The sequence below is a fragment of the Nuphar pumila genome, chromosome 4 (assembly GCF_984573655.1).
Source record: "Nuphar pumila chromosome 4, dmNupPumi1.hap1.1, whole genome shotgun sequence".
In the NCBI taxonomy this organism is placed as follows: domain Eukaryota; kingdom Viridiplantae; phylum Streptophyta; class Magnoliopsida; order Nymphaeales; family Nymphaeaceae; genus Nuphar; species Nuphar pumila.
This window is the reverse complement of record NC_143252.1, coordinates 113,022,847-113,041,369: the sequence shown is the minus strand read 5'-3', so window position 1 is coordinate 113,041,369 and position 18,523 is coordinate 113,022,847. Positions and strand designations below refer to the sequence as shown.

At 42.2% G+C, this 18,523-nt stretch overlaps 1 protein-coding gene and 1 non-coding gene across 2 annotated transcripts; both read right to left on the bottom strand.

Moving 5' to 3' along the window:
* Positions 1 to 556: 556 nt before the first annotated feature.
* Positions 557 to 14,211, bottom strand: LOC149840631 (wound-induced basic protein-like). Its single transcript, XM_090004507.1, has 2 exons — positions 14,106 to 14,211; positions 557 to 859 (listed from the first exon to the last, which is right to left on the bottom strand). Exons 1-2 carry the CDS (start codon positions 14,177 to 14,179, stop codon positions 787 to 789), a joined length of 147 nt encoding a protein of 48 aa, XP_089860633.1. The 5' UTR covers positions 14,180 to 14,211; the 3' UTR covers positions 557 to 786.
* A 2,573-nt stretch (positions 14,212 to 16,784) lies between these two features.
* Positions 16,785 to 16,942, bottom strand: LOC149840630 (U1 spliceosomal RNA). The gene has a single exon (XR_016431778.1). It is a non-coding gene; the product is annotated as a U1 spliceosomal RNA (small nuclear RNA).
* Positions 16,943 to 18,523: the final 1,581 nt, after the last annotated feature.

The following is an 18,523-nucleotide window of genomic DNA, read 5'->3' as shown; positions in this document are numbered from 1 at the left end:
ACTCATAACACCATTTCAAGGCAGGCACTTGTCCAGGTAGAAAGGAAATGTAACTACTTGCAAGACCAGTCATAGCAAGGGCCTGAAAGTTCAAAGTTCCTACTTAATCAGCATGACTCAGTATGCCTCATGTTAGCAACAAAACCAACAAAGAACCCACACCGGACAACTCACAAAGCTTACTACCAATATTTCGCAACCTGCTCGGGCTTAGCACGAGCATTGACACAAATAAAGATCTTTTGTGAATCTCATAAGCACATAGCACGAGCATTGACACAAATCAAGATCTTTTGCTAATCTCATAAGCACATAGCACGAGCTTTGACACAAATCAAGATCTTTTGCTACATAAAGAGAATTACTACAATAAGGGTCATCAGACAGAAAACCAAACCCCACCATGCAATAAACACAGATCGTCTCCATGAGCATTCTAGCACAATGACCAAAGGCATTAATGTCAAGAATCGAGCCACCCATACAGATCACTGAGCTTATACAGCCCATCATCGGCGTGAAGTCAAAAGTATGCTCAAGTTAGGCTCTAAGCAAATGGACTCAATCAAAGAAATAGTAAGAAACTTCTAACAATAGAATAGTCACATATATAGTCACTTACTTCGTGCCTCAAACATAAACAAGTCAACCAGTTAAGATTAAGAAAAGTTCAATTTCACATTTCAAGCCTGCTTCCTAAGCTCAACGAAAGAAAGACAAAACAAGACAAAAGAAAAGGAGACCTCTATGCATGAGATAGACCCCCAGGCCATGGTCTCAAACACCTCATTCGGTCATGATTGGCTTGTTCTCGCTAGCTTTTGGTTTCTGCTCCTTGGGCTTATGCTCCTCCGTTTTCCTGGTGCATTGATCAAAACGATGTCAGCATCAAGAAGGCTATGTGATTTCTTGGCATAGTTGCCCACAAATAGGTGTAATAGAAGGCCTAAGATGTACCACGAAAAGATCAAGAGCCAAACATAAGCCATAAAACAATCTCAAATAAAAGTAGTTAACATCCATAAGCTGCCAACTCTGTCAGATGGCCAAAGCCAGGGGTGGAGCCACATTAGCGAGAGGGTGGGCAATACCCTGACCCGCTGAAATCCCTTAAAAGGGATATGGGTCAGGGTGGGCCATTGATAGCATGGGCAGTGTCAGGGTGGGCGCTGGTGCCCAACCAAAAGAGGCCGACCCCCCTTTGGTTATGCATTTCCTCAATCCCACCCTCTCTCGCTCTCTCTCCGGCCTTCCGGCCCTCCCTGTGAGGATCCACCGACACCGGCCATTCCCCCCTGCTGTGGTCCTGATGCAGTTCACGTTGAAGGAGGAGAGAAATAATGGTCCACCGTAAATCGGTGGGGCTGAACTTCTTTATTAAACTCAGAAATGTCTCAATAGGCAATGGGAAAATGCAATAAACAGGAAAGAATGCAATGGAAAACAGTAAACAAATAAAGAAAAGGAAAACTGCAGGAAAAGAAAAGTCGGCTGGAGCTTTTGAGTCTTCAATAATCCTTCACGCAACCCTAGACAGGCTTTTTAAAGACTGTCTACTGGATCGGGTCGTGGGTCCATATTTGGATCCGACCCACGATCCGGTTCAGTCCATCTTTGCAGCTGGTTCTGGGGCGCGTGAGCTCCACCACGCCTGACGTAGGTGCGCAGGGGTACCTCCCTGCGTCGTGGTTCCGGCCCTGCAGGTGAGTCATAGTCACGGGGTCTCTCATCTGCCCTGTGTGGTGGATCGAGTGGCACGATGGGCCCAATCGGGTCCTGCCCTGCATCATACTCCCCTGGTTGGGAAGAAGTCGGCTCTGTCGACTTGTTGTTGCCACAGTAAGCATATAGATCAGCCACGTTAAAAATAGGGGAAATATGCCAATCATCGGGCAGCTCAAGGAGGTAAGCATTCGAACCTAACCGTTGGAGGATCCTAAAGGGGCCATACTTCTTAGGACTTAATTTGCTATAGGTACCGACGGGAAAACGCTATGGGCGCAGGTACACCCAGACAAGTTGACCGACCTCGAAATGGACATCACGACGACCCTGATCCACGAAAGCTTTGTAGGTCTCGTAGCTTTCAACAAGTTTGGTCCGGACTTGTATGTGAATGTCACGCATATATTCAACGGCATCAAAGGCATCCAGAGCTGGAGCTGAGAGATCTGACACAGGGGCGAGGTCAACGACATGGGTGGGAGACCGACCATACACTACTTGGAACGGAGATTTACCAGTGGACCGGTTAATGGAGTTGTTATAGGCGAACTCGGCTTGAGGCAGAACGAGATCCCAGGTTTTGACATTTTCGCCCACTAAGCTCCGTAACAAATTTCCTAAGGTGCGGTTCACAACTTCGGTTTGACCATCAGTCTGGGGGTGATACGCGCTACTGAACTGGAGCTTAGTTTTTAACAGGGTCCATAACGATTTCCAAAAATGGCTCATAAAACGCGTGTCGCGATCGGAAGTGATTGTGTGAGGTAGACCGTAGAAACGGGCAACATCTTTGAAATAATATGAAGCGACTAAAGAGGCATCGGTGGTGCGTTTGCACGGAATAAAGATAGCCATTTTGGAGAACCGGTCAACAACTACTAAAATTGAATCAAAACGACGTGGTGTGCAGGGAAGGCCCACGATAAAATCCATGGACACATGCTCCCACGGTCGTTCAGGAATGGGCAACGGGGTGTACAGACCACTATTCTGACGATGACCCTTGGACACTTGACACACATGACAACCTTGGATAAACTTGACATCTTTGCGCATTTTGGGCCAAAAGTATCGTTCATCTAAGAGAGCGAACGTCTTATCATGCCCGAAATGCCCTGCTAACCCACCTTCATGTAATTCAGAAATCAACTGAAGCCTGAGGGAGAAATTGGGCACACATAATTGGTTGCCACGGAAGAGGTAACTATTATGAATACAAAAACGGGGGTCAAGGTTACGAGCGGAGGAGGTGCATCCTTCCCAGACTTTGTGAAAATCAGGGTCTGTAGGGTATAACTCTTTGCATTGTTCAAAACCTATGACCTGCACCGACATAGTCATCAACAGGCTGTTCTTCCTACTAAGAGCGTCAGCCACCTTGTTCAGGGTACCCGATTGATGCCGAAGCGAAAAGGTGTACTCTTGCAAGAAGCTGACCCACTTGGCATGACGAACACTCAACTTTTTCTGACTATTCAGGTACTTCAATGCCTCATGATCCGTGTACAAGACAAATTCCTTGTAAATGAGATAATGCCTCCAATAACGAAGAGCTTGTACAACGGCATAAAACTCAACATCGTAAGTGGAGTATTGGCACCTGGCCTGAGTCAGCTTCTCGCTAAAGAAGGCGACAGGCCTACGATTCTAGCTCAAGACGGCGCCAATCCCCACTTTAGAGGCATCACATTCAACCTCAAAGACTGCACTAAAATCGGGGAGGGCTAAGACAGGGGCACTGGTCATTTTGTCCTTGATGATCGTAAAGGCTTTGCTAGCCGCTGGCGTCCAATGAAAGCTAGTACCTTTTAGGCACTCCGTGATGGGGGTCATAAGGGTACTAAAATTTCTCACGAAACGTCGGTAAAAGGTGGCTAACCCGTGGAAACTACGGATCTCTCCTATAGTCTTTGGGGTAGGCCAATCGACAATCGCTCGGACTTTAGCAGGGTCGGCCTTGACGCCATCAGAAGACACAATAAACCCTAAGAACACGACACTGGATGTCATAAACTCACACTTCTTGGCATTGGCATACAATTTTTCCTTTCTCAAAATATCTAAGACTTGACGCAGGTGACTCAAATGATCAGACAATGAAGAACTATAGACCAAGATGTCGTCAAAATAGACATCAACAAACTTCCCAAGACACGGACGCAAAACTTGGGTCATCATGTTCATGAAGGTACTGGGGGCATTAGACAACCCAAACGGCATGACTAACCACTCGTACAATCCATCACGTGTCTTAAATGCTGTTTTTCACTCGTCTCCCTCGCGTATACGAATCTGATGATATCCATTTTTTAAATCAATTTTAGAGAAAATGGAGGCACCAGATAACATATCAAACATATCATCTAGACAAGGAATGGGAAAACGGTATTTGACGGTGATGCGATTGATCGCACGGCTATCGACACACATGCGCATGGACCCATCTTTCTTGGGAGTGAGTAAGGCAGGCACGGCACAAGGACTAACACTCTCACGAATGAAACCCTTTTGCAGTAATTCCTGAACCTGTCGTAACAACTCCGTGTGTTCGGAAGGGTTCATGCGATAAGCGGGAAGGTTGGGTAGACTCGACCCGGGTACAAAATCAATGGCATGCTGAACCACCCTTGTCGAAGGTAATCCATCAGGAAGGTCATCCGGCATAACGTCGCGGAATTCCTCGAGGAGAGGGGCAACATCCGCGGGAATGGACACAGGTGAACTCATCACTGGCTTAGCCACCAGGGCATAACAATAGCCATCTTCCTGGCAGTGGTCCAGGAAAAGCCGGTACGAGAGGCCTGCGAGCCGGGGGACTCGCTCGGGTTTGTCAACTGTGGGGAAACCCGTCTCCCGGATTGGTAGAAGGACGATCTTATGGCCATTAAAGGTAAAAGAGTAAGTGTTCTTGCGGCCATCGTGAGTGGTCTGGCGATCAAACTGCCAGGGACGTCCCAAAAGAATGTGACACGCATGCATAGGGGCCACATCACACCACACCTCATCGTGGTAGTGTTCCCTCATGGAAAACCGGACTAGGCAACGCTGAGTGATGGGAACCTCATTTCCTTTCTTGAACCAGGCCATCTTATAGGGTTGGGATAACTTTTCGGTGTTGAGTTTCAAGGTAGACACCACACTCTAAGATACCATGTTCTCACATGCTCTGGTGTCAATGATGACATCACAAGCGTGACCTTCACAGTTGCATCGAGTCCTAAAAATGTTATTCCTTAGCCATTTCGATGGGGTCAATTCTCGGGGTGTGGTTAACACATGACGGATGGACAACAAACTTTCGACGTTGCCGTCGAACTCTATAACTCCTCGCTCATCCTCAACCTCAACTAATGAATTGTCCTCACTATCACTCTCACTTGCGGACTCGACAATCCCTTCAACCAGATGGGTGTTCTTGCTCACGGTCGGACACTTGGACGCGACATGTCCTAACTCTTGACACCTAAAGCAACGAAGGGTCGACTCAGTATGTTTGGTTTTGGACCGGGTGTGGAAAGCTGGACCTGACTAGTCAGATTTGCTAAGGTCGGTCCTAGGTTTTGAGTCACTAGGGGAGCTTGCTCCCCTGGTTGGGAAACTCGGCTTGGGTCGGTTGGAGGGCTCACTACGGGTTGTCCGATATTCCTGCCTCCGCTTCAGCTTGTCCTCGATGTTCATGGCATAACTGCTGGCTTGATCTAATGTTTCGACCGTGACACAACTAAAATCATCAGAGATAGCAGGGCGGAGACCCGAAATGTACCTCGTGACCTGCTGACGAGCTGTTTCCTCGATCTGCACACGCAGGGAAAGACGATGGAACTCCGCGGTGTACTCTGCTACAGTTCGGGAACCTTGGCGCAGGGTCAGGTATTCCTTGTAGGCTCGCTCGGCGTGATCCGACGGCACGAACTTTGATTGCATCAGTCTTTGCATTTCCTCCCACGACTGTACGCGCTCTAATCCCTGTCGCTCCCTTGATCGTTGTAGCTCCACCCACCATGTCTGTGCTAGGCCTCTCAATCGTGTAGAAGCTAACGAGACACGACGATGTTCAGCAACTGTGTGATAATCGAAGAAAAACTGCACTGCATAAGACCAGTCGAAAAACTGCTCTGCGTCAAATCGCCCCGCAAACTCCGGAAGATCCAATTTCACGCCATAAGTGGAAGAGTGGTCTGGTGGTCTCTGTTGCCGCGGCTCCACTATCCCTGCAGGATGCTCGTTCCAGAAAATGTCGTCATCCCAAGCTGCTTCATTGCCCATATGGTGGTATTGTTCGCCGGGTTGCTGGTGCTGTCGACCTCTCCCGATGGGGGGTCGGCGGTCGGAGCGCGCCGGTTCCTGCTGACATTGCCTCGGTCGGGTTTGCCCGTGGGCGGGCACCATCTGCGGCTGGTATGGTGGTACTGGGATGACGGGATGTCCAAGGTTCGGGGGAGGGTTCGGTTGAGGTTCTGGTGCCGGACGGGTAGGATTGGTATAATATGGTTGTGGGTTAGGAGTATGGTATGGGGCCGGATATTGGGTTGGGTTTTGGGTCAGGTTTGGGTAAACAGGTTGGTTTGGGTTTGGGTACGGGTATGGGTATGGGGGTTGGTGGGTATATGGATGGGTTGACTCGCCCGATGGGATGTGAATCGGGCCCACTCCTACACTACTCGTCGGACCCAGATATGAGTGGGTTGGATCGAGGTTCGAGTTGTGGGGATAAGAAGCTTGGTTTGAACTCGATCCCCGATCCATAGCATTATGGGTCTGGTTTTGACCCGGCTCAAATCCAAACTGGAGCTCCGTCCGAGTCCGATATGGGTTAGGGTCGGTCTGAGGTATCTGTTGAGGGTCGGGACTAGTGGGTTGGTTCTGGCTCGGGGTTGCCCGCGAACCGGAACCAACTAGGTAGGCTGGGTAAGGGGTGTCTAGACCCAAACCCGTTCCCTGAGACCCAATGGCTGGTCCCAGTGATACAGGCCTGGGTCCTGTTGCATTACAAATTGGATTGGATCTTCTTGGATCTGGATCCATCAACAAATGTTCGCCCATTCCAGCTCGCAGGGATGCGGCTACGGAGCCTCCCCGTGTGGGGTCGGGGAAGAAATGTTCGTCTCTCCCAAACTGGACTGATAGGACCGGGCCAGCAGCAGGGTCCAGCGTGACGCTGGGTCTCTGCCGACTCAGCTCACCCTGCGACACAGCCCGAGCGGGTCCCTGCCACGATCCTGGGCCTGCAGGTGGGCCCAGCGCAACACTGGGGCCCTGCAGGCTCTGGCCCACCTGTGAAACAGGCGCAGTCAGCCTTTGTCGGGAGTGGGGTGCTCTTACCAGGGCATCGTTGTTCGGTGGGATCCCCTGGTGCTGTCGCGAGGTGTCTGGACCCTTCGTGGATGCTGAAACAGGCGTGGTCACTCGCTGTAGAGGTATCGGTTGGTGTGATTCAGCCCCTTGGAGGTTCAGATCTGCAAACACGCCCTCATCGACGTCAGCACCTGGTATTGCGCACGTTCCCTTGCGCGCCTCAAGTGCTGTCAACCGATCGTCCATCCCATTCAGTCTCTTCGATAGGCCTGCCACATCTCGGGTCACACGCAACACGTTCTCCTGGATTTTCGTCAACACCTCCATGACACGCAGCATGGGATCTTCGCTGCTCGCCTCCTCACGCACTTCGCCTTGTACCGGATCGGTTCCCTCCTCAAGAGCCATACCGCTGATGAAGTTGGAACGCCCGCTGCTCTGATACCACTTTGATGCAATTCACGTTGAAGGAGGAGAGAAATAATGGCCCACCGTAAATCGATGGGGCTGAACTTCTTTATTAAACTCAGAAATGTCTCAATAGGCAATGAGAAAATGCAATAAACAGGAAAGAATGCAATGGAAAACAGTAAACAAATAAAGAAAAGGAAAACTGCAGGAAAAGAAAAGTCGGCTGGAGCTTTTGAGTCTTCAATAATCCTTCACGCAACCCTAGACAGGCTTTTTAAAGACTGTCTACTGGATCGGGTCGTGGGTCCAGATTTGGATCCGACCCACGATCCGGTTCAGTCCTTCTTTGCAGCTGGTTCTGGGGCGCGTGAGCTCCACCACGCCTGACGTAGGTGCGCAGGGGTACCTCCCTGCATCGTGGTTCCGGCCCTGCAGGTGAGTCATAGTCACGGGGTCTCTCATCTGCCCTGTGTGGTGGATCGAGTGGCACGATGGGCCCAATCGGGTCCTGCCCTGCATCAGGTCCTCTCTCTCTCTCTCTCCGGCCGTCCGCCCATGTTAGGGTTTTGTATGTGTGCGTGTTTTTTTTAATTAGCACTAAGCATGAAAAATGAATGGCTGATTTTTTGTTAGAACATTGGAGTTGGAGCTTTTATTTGTTCTTTTTCAATTAGCATAAATCTATTATTTCTTTTAGAATTTTGGGTATTGATTTGTTTTTTTTTATTACTTGATCATATAATGAAGGTTTTAGGGTTTTTTATCTGTTATTTTCTTTTTAATTATCATTAAGAGTGATTCCATTAATAAATGTTTGATTTTGGTTATCAAACCCCTAAATCTTTGATTTTTGTTAGGATTTATGTCTTCTATTCTAGTTTTTCAAATGAAGTAAATATTTAATTAGTTTTTTTTCAATTAGCATATCTATAAATGTGATGTTTGTTAGGATTTACGGTTTTTATTTATTTTTTTTAGAATGACATAAAATTTAGTTTATGGTTTTAAGGTGTGTGTGTTTAATTACCATTAGGCCTGAATCCATGAATATTATGTGGTTTGATTTTGGTTAGAATATTAAGAGTTTTTTATTAATTAATCATATTTGCATAATTTATAATGTTTGTACTTTGTAGGGATTAGGGTTTTTTTTTAACGGCATAAATGTTTAGTTATGGCTTAAGGGTTTTTTTGTGTTTTTTTTTTCAATTATCATTAGGCATGGATATATGAATATTGCAAGATGTGATTTTGGTTAGAATATTTGTGTTTTTTTATTACTTAGCATAAATGCATAACTTATGTTGTTTGTAGTGATCAGTTTTGATTTAGTTTTTTAAAATGATATAAATGTTTAGTTCATAGTTTTAAGGTTTTTGTTTGTTGTTTTGTTTACCATTCGACATGAATCCAAGAATATTGTGTGATTTGATTTTGGTTAGAAGATTAAGGTTTTTTATCTAGCATAAATGAACCATTTATGATGTTTGTAGAAAATAACATTTTGATTTGGTTTTTTGAAACATATTGTTAGTAATTTTTCCTAAAAAGACATTGTTTGTAGTTATTTTTTTTTACTTTGTATTTGTGCCCACCCTAGGTTAGAATCCTGGCTCAGCCCCTGGCCAAAGCTGCAATTCATCACAGTCTCAAACTAAAATCAAGTTGCCGGCAGAGATAAAGTTGCTCCAGACACTTACTGATGGTTGTGCAGTTACACAGGTTTCCACTTCTTCTCTGAACCATAAGTTCAACATATGAGCCGAACAAGCAAAAGACAAAACTTTTACATACAACAAGATTGTTGGTTGTGGTACACAATTTTGCTCCACAGAGAGAGAGAGAGAGAGAGAGATCACATGTAACATTAAAAATATGAGAATAAGCAGGAGAAGCAAGTACTCAGATCAAAGATAATAATTATGATAATATATCAAAATAAATTTACAGCCATCATTGCTATACAAAAGTGATGGTCAAACCATAGTCACAAATATCGGTATTGGCTATATCTCGGCGAGGCTATTTCTCGTGGTATTATAGGTTTGGTGATAAATCTCAGCAAAGTCTTGAGGCTTAAAAAAATAAAAAATATATAAAAATAGCAAAATAAGTAAGAAAATATCATGTTTAGATAATAAAATACATATATAATAAAGAAATAAGCAAAAATACAAAATAAAGAAGAAAACACATTTAAGATGTAGAAAATAAATAAAAACAGTAAAAACAATTGATAATATTGTGATATTATCAAATTGGCAATATTTTCAAATATCACGATAATTTACCTATAATATAATTTGCTGAAAATACAACAATAATATCACGATATTTTGAAAATATCGCTAATATTTGTGACTATGGGTCAAACAGCTTCATGCTCATGCAAAAATTTGAGCCAATGTGAACAGCATATCCGGCATCATCTGTACAATTGTGGGCATATATTACATGGTTTCACTTTGTGATTTAATATGAAATATGTGATCAATGACTGCCACTGAACTCTTCTTTCTGTAGCTAGTCGCTGGCATCACTGCTGTTGGTAAAGACATTGATAAAGTCGCCTACGCTCATGTTTAGCTACTGCTTCTAAGGAAGCACGTGAAGGGTCAAACTTCAGAGCCTTGGCTTGTTGATCCTCAATTTTTTTTTTTACTGTAAGTAGTTTTTTTTTTGGATAAGCAAGCTGGGATTAGGCAGACTCACACCAGTTATACGATGATACCATTGGGTTTTGAACTTGCAACATCCCCAACACAAGGTGACGTGCACTAACTGATCTTACCAGACAAGCAGAGATCACATATACGACTGGAAGTAGTTTGTTTGTTCCATTGTCCTACACAATTGGAAGGAGACTAGAAGTTACTGGAGAAGATGGGAACTGGCAATGTAATACTGCTGGAATAGAAATTAAGATTATTAAGTAGGAACCACAAATACCTACGACTAGCTCAACATTAGAAGCACCTCCAATTGGAGGCATTTCATGTAATGGACCAGGTTGATGCACTGCATGACAAGTATGCAGCATCAATCAAGCTTTTCAATAATTAAAATAATCAGTGGGGGATCAATCATAGGAGAATATGATGGAGCTGAAGCTTGGCGGAATGAAAAAGGGGGGAAAAGACATCTACTCAAGGAATAGGGACCTTGATTTTTGTAATCATGTGGCTTTCCTCTAGAACAAAACTGTTCTTGATGATTGTCTTGGAAGGACCTCTGTCATGCCCGCCGTTCCCGTTGATAGAGGCATTTCTGTTCTTGTCTAACTTCAGAAAGTGAAAGTGAAGCACCTAGATAAATTTAACACATCTACTTGTTCACCTCGTGCAAGTGACTATGAGATTGTCTTTTGATTTTGTGATTCAACATTTGGAATTTTAACATCCTGAGCAGTTTCTATGTAGAGTCAAAAGCGCTAGGCGGTGCCTAGTCAGTTGATCCGTAAAAAGACTAGTTGAGGAGTAGGTGGGGCTAGTCGGTACCCCAATTAAAATACAAAAAGTACACAAAATATACATAAAAATATGTTTAATTCTTTTACTAATAAGATTTTTCATTACACGTACAAAATTACACATGCTTTCACAATATATATATATATATATATATATATATATATATATATATATAATTTCAATTATTCATAACATATTCAGTATAATCAACAAAATATGCTTTCAAACCTTTCACAAAAGCACAATAACGCATACATATATAAATAACATATTACATAATTCATAATACTAAACATTCTTTTAGGCTTTTATAGAAAAAATCATCAGAAAAAGTAACACACACATATGTAAAAAGCATAATCAATTAAGAATAACTGTGCATGCTTTCAATGTTTCACCGAAAAAATCCCAAAAGCAAAGTAACACACACACACACACACACACACACACACACACACACACACACACACACACACACACACACACACACACACACACACACACACACACACACATATATATATATATATATATATATATATAATAACTAAGCATGTTTTCATGATTTCACAGAACAAATCACACAAACACACACAAATATATAATTATATATAAAAAAATAACAAAATATATAAGAATAATAAATAACTAAACTGCCCTCGTGCCTAGGCAGAGGCAGCTTAGTCGCCGACTAGGCGTCTTAGTCGGTGCCTACTGCCTAGTAAAAAATTGGTACCTTTTAAGGTACCTACCTAGGAATTGCAAAGCCTGGGCATTTTACTTAAGCCTAGACCGACTATGCGGACTAGTCGGTGGCTAGTCGGGGCCTTTGACTACATAGGAAAAAGCATGGAGTAAACCTACAGTGCTACACATGTAATGGAAAATGAATAGGTAAATCGGGAAACAGGTAGTCATTGTCAATGCTAAAAGAACAGATCAACATGAGCGCATAAAAGTTAACTTAACATTTTCATTGATGTGCCCAATTAATTGTGATTCTTGGGTAGCATTGATAGGTGAAGGCAATGCAACTAAAGTAATTAGATCAGAAACTGCAAATTTTGTTATATGTCACCATGATAATTTCTCTTGAGCACAACTCCATGACAGAAAAATTAGAAGATAAAGAAGTTTTGATTAGAACGGATTACATGACCTTATTGGAGGCAATCACAAAGGGTAACAGATGAGGAAAAAGGAAACCTTGATTCTCATCCTTCTGTGATTGTATTCCAGAGTTGTACTGGAGCAATCTGTGGATTCTGAGAGCTTTGTGGTTTGCAGCAAGATGTTGCCGCCGCTCTCTTTGATAAATACGTTGATATTCAAGTCTAGCATATGGTGTGTCAAAATGTGATGGCTTAGATAGATCACTTAGACTGTATTTGTATTTGATCCCTTGGGCACTGTTTACTTACTTTTACTTTTGATGTCTCACAAAATTGTTCAGAAAGTAACTGTACGATGCCTAAATGAGTAGTAGCAGAATGTATGAATAAATGAATGAAGATGGTGCCTGAGACAGCAACAAGAAGGTGGGATGAAAAACATACAACCATTGAGATTGTGACCATCATCATCCACATGAAATGATGGCGAGGCTGCTGTTGTTGGAGGCAACTGGACTATCCTACCGCATTCATCCACTGCTCAAAACAGGTACCAGACAGCATTACAAATTTGTAATGACAGAAATAACACGTGGGGAACAAAGCAAACTGGAAAAAGAGTGTTATCGGCATGAACTCTGTTAGAAAGTCAGATATTGGAATTCACGATATGTGCCACAGATGAAATAATGATACTTGCACAAGTGTGAGGACCTTGACTTATTGAATATCCTACAAGAGGAGGCTGACCCTGAAAACTAGACACACCCTCCTCCTTCTCCCAATCACACAAATAGTGGCTAACACTGTCCATTTCTTTAGCTTCAATAGTCCAATGTGCTTCTCTCAACTGACTCCCACTATTAGCTCTTCTAAAATTTTCAGCCTCTCTTTTCTCATTTCTCCACGTTTCTGTCGTTGGCGCTGGTAAAGGAGTTGATAAATTCGCTTACGCAAGTGTCTAGCTTTTGAGGAACCTTGAAAATTGGCCATATTTATGATTTCAAATGGATTACTCACGGTGACTTATATAGATCTATAATGGTAATTATAATAGTGCAAAAAAGGGAGAAAAGAGAAAAAGAAGTACTATATAACATACCCACTTAATCATAATCTAAAACCAGTTAAAAGTTGTCTTATCAGGAAAGAATAGATGCATTTCTATGACCTTGAACCCTTAATACAAGTTAATTTGGTCATATAATTGCAATAATTTTCAGGCTGCTCACCAAACCGAGTAGAAGAGGAAATTTTAAATGCATCAATTTCAACTTTAGACTGTATAAATAATTACATGAGTCTTGCAACATATTTTCATCAAACCAAAAATATACACCAAATAATATACTGCGATTATATTTCTTCATAAGAGACCTTCTGCAAAATCAATACATCAGATCAGATTTTATATCTTTTTCACAAAGGTCAATTATATTCAATAGCAATTGCAATAATAGTAAAGCACAAAAAAAAATTTGATTTACAACAAGCACATGTCACAAGCAATCCAAACAACTGAAATTGACCCCTAAATTAGACATTATATAATGGAGAGAAAAGCACTATGCTATTAGCACAGCTTTATTAGAAAGCTTTAATTATAAATCTTCGTAGTTTTCTTAACATTAATCAAAGTAAAATTCCCAATATTCGTAACGAAACTAATGTGAATCTTCTTAACGTATCTGAATTAGAGAATCGCTTAGTGAAACACCATTTTCATATTTTGCCAAAATATGGTTTGCCAAAAATGTGGTGCTGAGTAGAAACTACTTTGATGATCATGATAACGTTAATGAGAAAAAACTAAAAGCGCAATGAAATCAGCATGAAACTGAAAAGTACCACTAATACATTAAACGCATAAAATTGCACAGGACTAATGATGTAGAACACAAAACTCTGTGATATCCAAACTTTGCTAAGATATCCGATTCGCCCGAAAACGCGCGTTTAAATGACACCAGTTATGTGGCAGCAGGACCAAAATGATAAAAAAAAACACTTCATACAAACATATGTTACCTTGACAAAATATACTGGCCTCTACATCCAACATAGGCATGAAGAGAGAGAGAGAGAGAGAGACCTCTTATCGGAGGCGCTGCTGCCCTTCTGGCTGAGGAAGGATCTGAAGAGGGAAGAGTTGGCGTCGTAGATCATCGTGGAAGAGAGAGAGAGAGAGAGGGTCGACTGGGGCTTTTATAGCGAACAAGGGGGCGAAGAGGCGAAGACCTAAGAGGCTAAGAGTCAAAGACCCAACCTCAAATCTCAAATGACCAAATTGCCTTTAATCCGTAGGTCAAGGACGAACTTAAATCTTTGAGGTAGGCCTGATAAATGAACAGAACATCTCGCGACTCGGCTCGGTCATGATTGACTCGTACGGCTGGTGAGCCAAGCCACGAGTAGACGAGTCCAGCCCCAATAGATAAAAAATATATTATTATTATAGTTGTGGTATATGTTTTAAGTGTAATATACAAAGTAAGATGGATGAAATGAAAGTATGATTCATTGTATATATATATATATATATATATATATATATATATATATATATATATATATATATATATATATCAAGTATAGTATATAAAATATATATATTTTGGAACATGAGAACTACTGTGAACCACGATTTTCATAGATTTTTTGTTCTTTTCTTTTGAATCTAACTTTATGGATACGATCATCATGCTTGGTTTTATAAGAACTAGATCTCGAATCATCCGATCCGATTATGATGCATAAACCAGATTTTTTTAAGGCTTTAAAATCAATAGCTCATAATCTTCATAAATATTCAAGCGCCCAAAAAACATATTTTTTCATACATGATTCATGCCAAACACATCTACATGGTTGGATTTCCAAAAAAAATGTTGAAAACGCCCAGTTCACACCGTAGTTCTCATATTCTAGTTACTCATATATTTCATATATAAATAACACAATTTTTTTTTTTAGGTGAGCCAGCTACTCATGTTCAATGATGAGTCTAACTTGAGCACGGTTTGGCTGAACATGAACATGAGCCAAGACACGAGCTCGTTCTACTGGTAAACAAGTCAAACCAAAGATACCCTGTTGGGTTTATTGGGTTCATTTTTTAACCCTACTTTGGGATTTTGGTTACCATTGATTAATTTGAGAAATGATTTCAGAATAATGATAATAGGGTTAACATTTGGTCATGTTTATTACTTAAAAATGAGTTTTATTTTTTATTTGTTTATTTTTTTCATGAAACTAACTTTAGAAATGTGATCTACATTTTAGGTTAGTAAAAATAGGGCCTTAGATTGCCTTATTAGGATGTATAGACATGATTTTTGTCTCTGATCTTCGGGGTGGTTTCTCCTTGTAAATATAAAAAATGGCTTACAATGTCGAATATTTCTTTGATTAAAAAAATACATTTTTTTCATTAAAAAAATGTATTAAATTAGGCAAATTTGATAAAAAAAAATTTTTTTGAGATAAAATAAAAAATGGCTACAATTATTAATAAAATTCTATGTCATATGGACAAATCAAACTATTTGCTGCAGTCAGGGTTGGGTTGGGCTGGGTTAGGACTGGGCTAAAAAAATGGATAAAAACCTATGAACTGGGTTAGGACTGGGCTTTTAAAAAAAAAATTAACTGTTTCGGGAGGTAGGACTGGGCTACCCCCCCCGCTCCGCCTATGGCTAGTGCACATCACTAGGGGTGGCAATTTCTGACACGACCCACCAACCCGACCCGCCAACCCCCCTCTTAGGCGGGTTCGGGTTGGGCTTAAGCCAACCCGTTTAATAAATGGGTCGACCCGTGTAACCCGTTTATTAAACAGGTCGGGTTCGGGTTGGGGGTATGCCAACCCGCCAACCCGTCTGCCCGACCCGCCAACCCGACCCGTCAACCCGTCAACCCGACCCGCCAACCTGCCAACCCGATCCGTCAACCCGTCAACCTGACCCGCGAACCTAAAAACCCGTTTACCCGACCCAACCCATTTATTAAATGGGTTGGCGGGTCGTGTCGGGTTACCCGTTTATTAAACGGGTCGGGTTCGTGTTTGCCACAGCTGACCCGTTTAATAAACGGGTCGGGTTGAGGTATGCTGACATGCCAACCCGACCCGATTGCCACCCCTACACATCACCTTGTGTTGTGTTGGGCGGCGTTGCAAGTTCGAATCCCAATGATATCATTGTATAACTGGTAGGGGTCTGCCTAACCCCAGCTTGGCTTTCAAAAAAAAAAGTTGTCATCAGCCGAAGAAAAAGTGGGGGCTGAGACTTCAAATTCTTGACTCTTTCCAAATGGTACCAGATTAGGCAATAACATGCATTATTGTTTTCTGGTGAGGAGGAACCCTTGTCAAAAAGAGTAAAATCTCAGGTGGGTCTCACAACCATCCTGCCTTACGTTGTGAAAAACTACACACCCGTGCATCAATGGGGTTTGACCTAACACCTTCCTCTCAACACCTTCACAACCACCCTGCTGGCCAAGCGGGCATCCCTGGGGTGTTATCTGCATGCAATATTTTCATCTTTTGCTTTGATAGAAGGAAGCAAATTGTTCCCACCTTTGTGGCCGTCGTATCACAATTTAAAAAGAACTTAACTGTAATTCACAATGTGTTATAATTGATTTATTTATGAAATAAAAAAACAAAATAATTGTAAAAAATAAGATAATTCATTAAGAATAAATTCAGCATATCCATTTACCACCTTTCAAACAAACAAAAACTAATTTTAGACTTTGCGCATTGTTGAGGCCACACAAACGCGTTCCCTCGCTACCACAAATTATGACGTCCACTCCTCCGTTTGAGGAGATGGTAGAAAGACGCTCCTCCTATGTGCAATGCAGGCCGTCTTCTTAGGCCATCGACCTTCTTGATCGCCGATAAACCCCGTCCAAGCGTCTTCTTAAGCCATCGACCTTCTTGATCGCCGATAAACCCCGTCCAAGCGTCTTCTTAAGCCATCGACCTTCTTGATCGCCGATAGACCTCGTCCAGGCAAGTATGGCTCACCACTTTGGCATGATCTTACTCTATTTCTTCCATATGGGACTAAACATTTTTTATTTTACTTTTATATGCTTACCATCCCTTCTCTTGCCACCAGTTTTTCATATTGGGAGTCTATCATACCATATAAAATAACAAATACCATATAAAATAACAGCGATGAATTAGACTTTTCTATGGATTTTTATTTTATGAATCCACCTTGGGATTGGTCACTATATCATCAAGTCCAATCAAAGTCTTAAATGTCCATTTCAAGCTGATGCTGGCCCATATCTTTCAGAGAGTTTTGCTTTGTGCAATTATTTTACAACTAAAACTTACAAAAAACACATAAGTAGTCTAAGGTCTGATTCTCACCGGGTGTGCATGTGCCTTAAATCGGTGGGTTCCCAATTGATTTGGGTGGTAGTGATCCCACTCTCATAGAGGGGCGGGACCATTAAATGACCACCCGGTTCTTGGAAGGTTTCTCGTCATAAAAAAAACTATTTTTTTTTAAATAATTATTAGTATCATTAATTCAATATAAGTGCATTATTTGTGACATGAGTTAGGGGTGGCAAAATCTGACCTGACCCGCCAACCTGCTTCTTAGCCGGGTTACGGTTCGGCTTAAATGGGTTTGTGTCGTAAACGGGTCGACCCGCCTAACCCGTTTATTAAACGGGTCATGTTGTGTTAGGGGTATGCCAACCCGTTTGACCCGTTTAATAAACGGGTTAGGCAGGCGGGTCAACCCGTTTACACGAACCCGTCAACCCACCGACCTGTATATATATATATATATATATATATATATATATATATATATATATATATATATATATATATATAACCCTAACTCTGACCCACCAACCCGTTTAATAAATGGGTCGCCGTGTCGTGTAATCATGTCGTGTCGACCCGACCCGTTTATTAAACGAGTTGACAGGTCAGAGTCGGGTTACCTGTTTAATAAATGGATCGTGTTCATGTTTGTCACATCCAACCCGTTTATTAAACGGGTCATGTTTGTGTTGAGGTATTCTGACCCGTCGACCCGACCCGATTGCCACCCCTAGGTATTATATAACATACAAGGGTGTTTGATCGCGTGTCTTGTGCGGCATTGCGGTGGTTAAATGTGTGTCAGCAAAATGGTGAAACGCCTTCCACCCTTTGTTACGATTAGAACGAAACAAGAGGAACACTAAAAAAAACATTGGCCAAAAGGGGGTCTAACCCTCACCCTCTCTCATTCACCCCCTCCACACCCCTCTATCTCTCTCTCCTATTTAGACACCGGGCAGTGAGGCCAGCGAGACCAGCAGTGGGCATCGAGGCCGACAGTGAGGCTTGCACTCTCTCTTCCTCTTTCTCTCTCTTCTTTGTTCCTTTACTCAGATTACATTTTTTAAAAAATTTCATTGATTAGGTATTTTTTATTGGTTAGAGCTTTTGTTAATTATTTTTTAGAGTTTTTTTGTTTGATT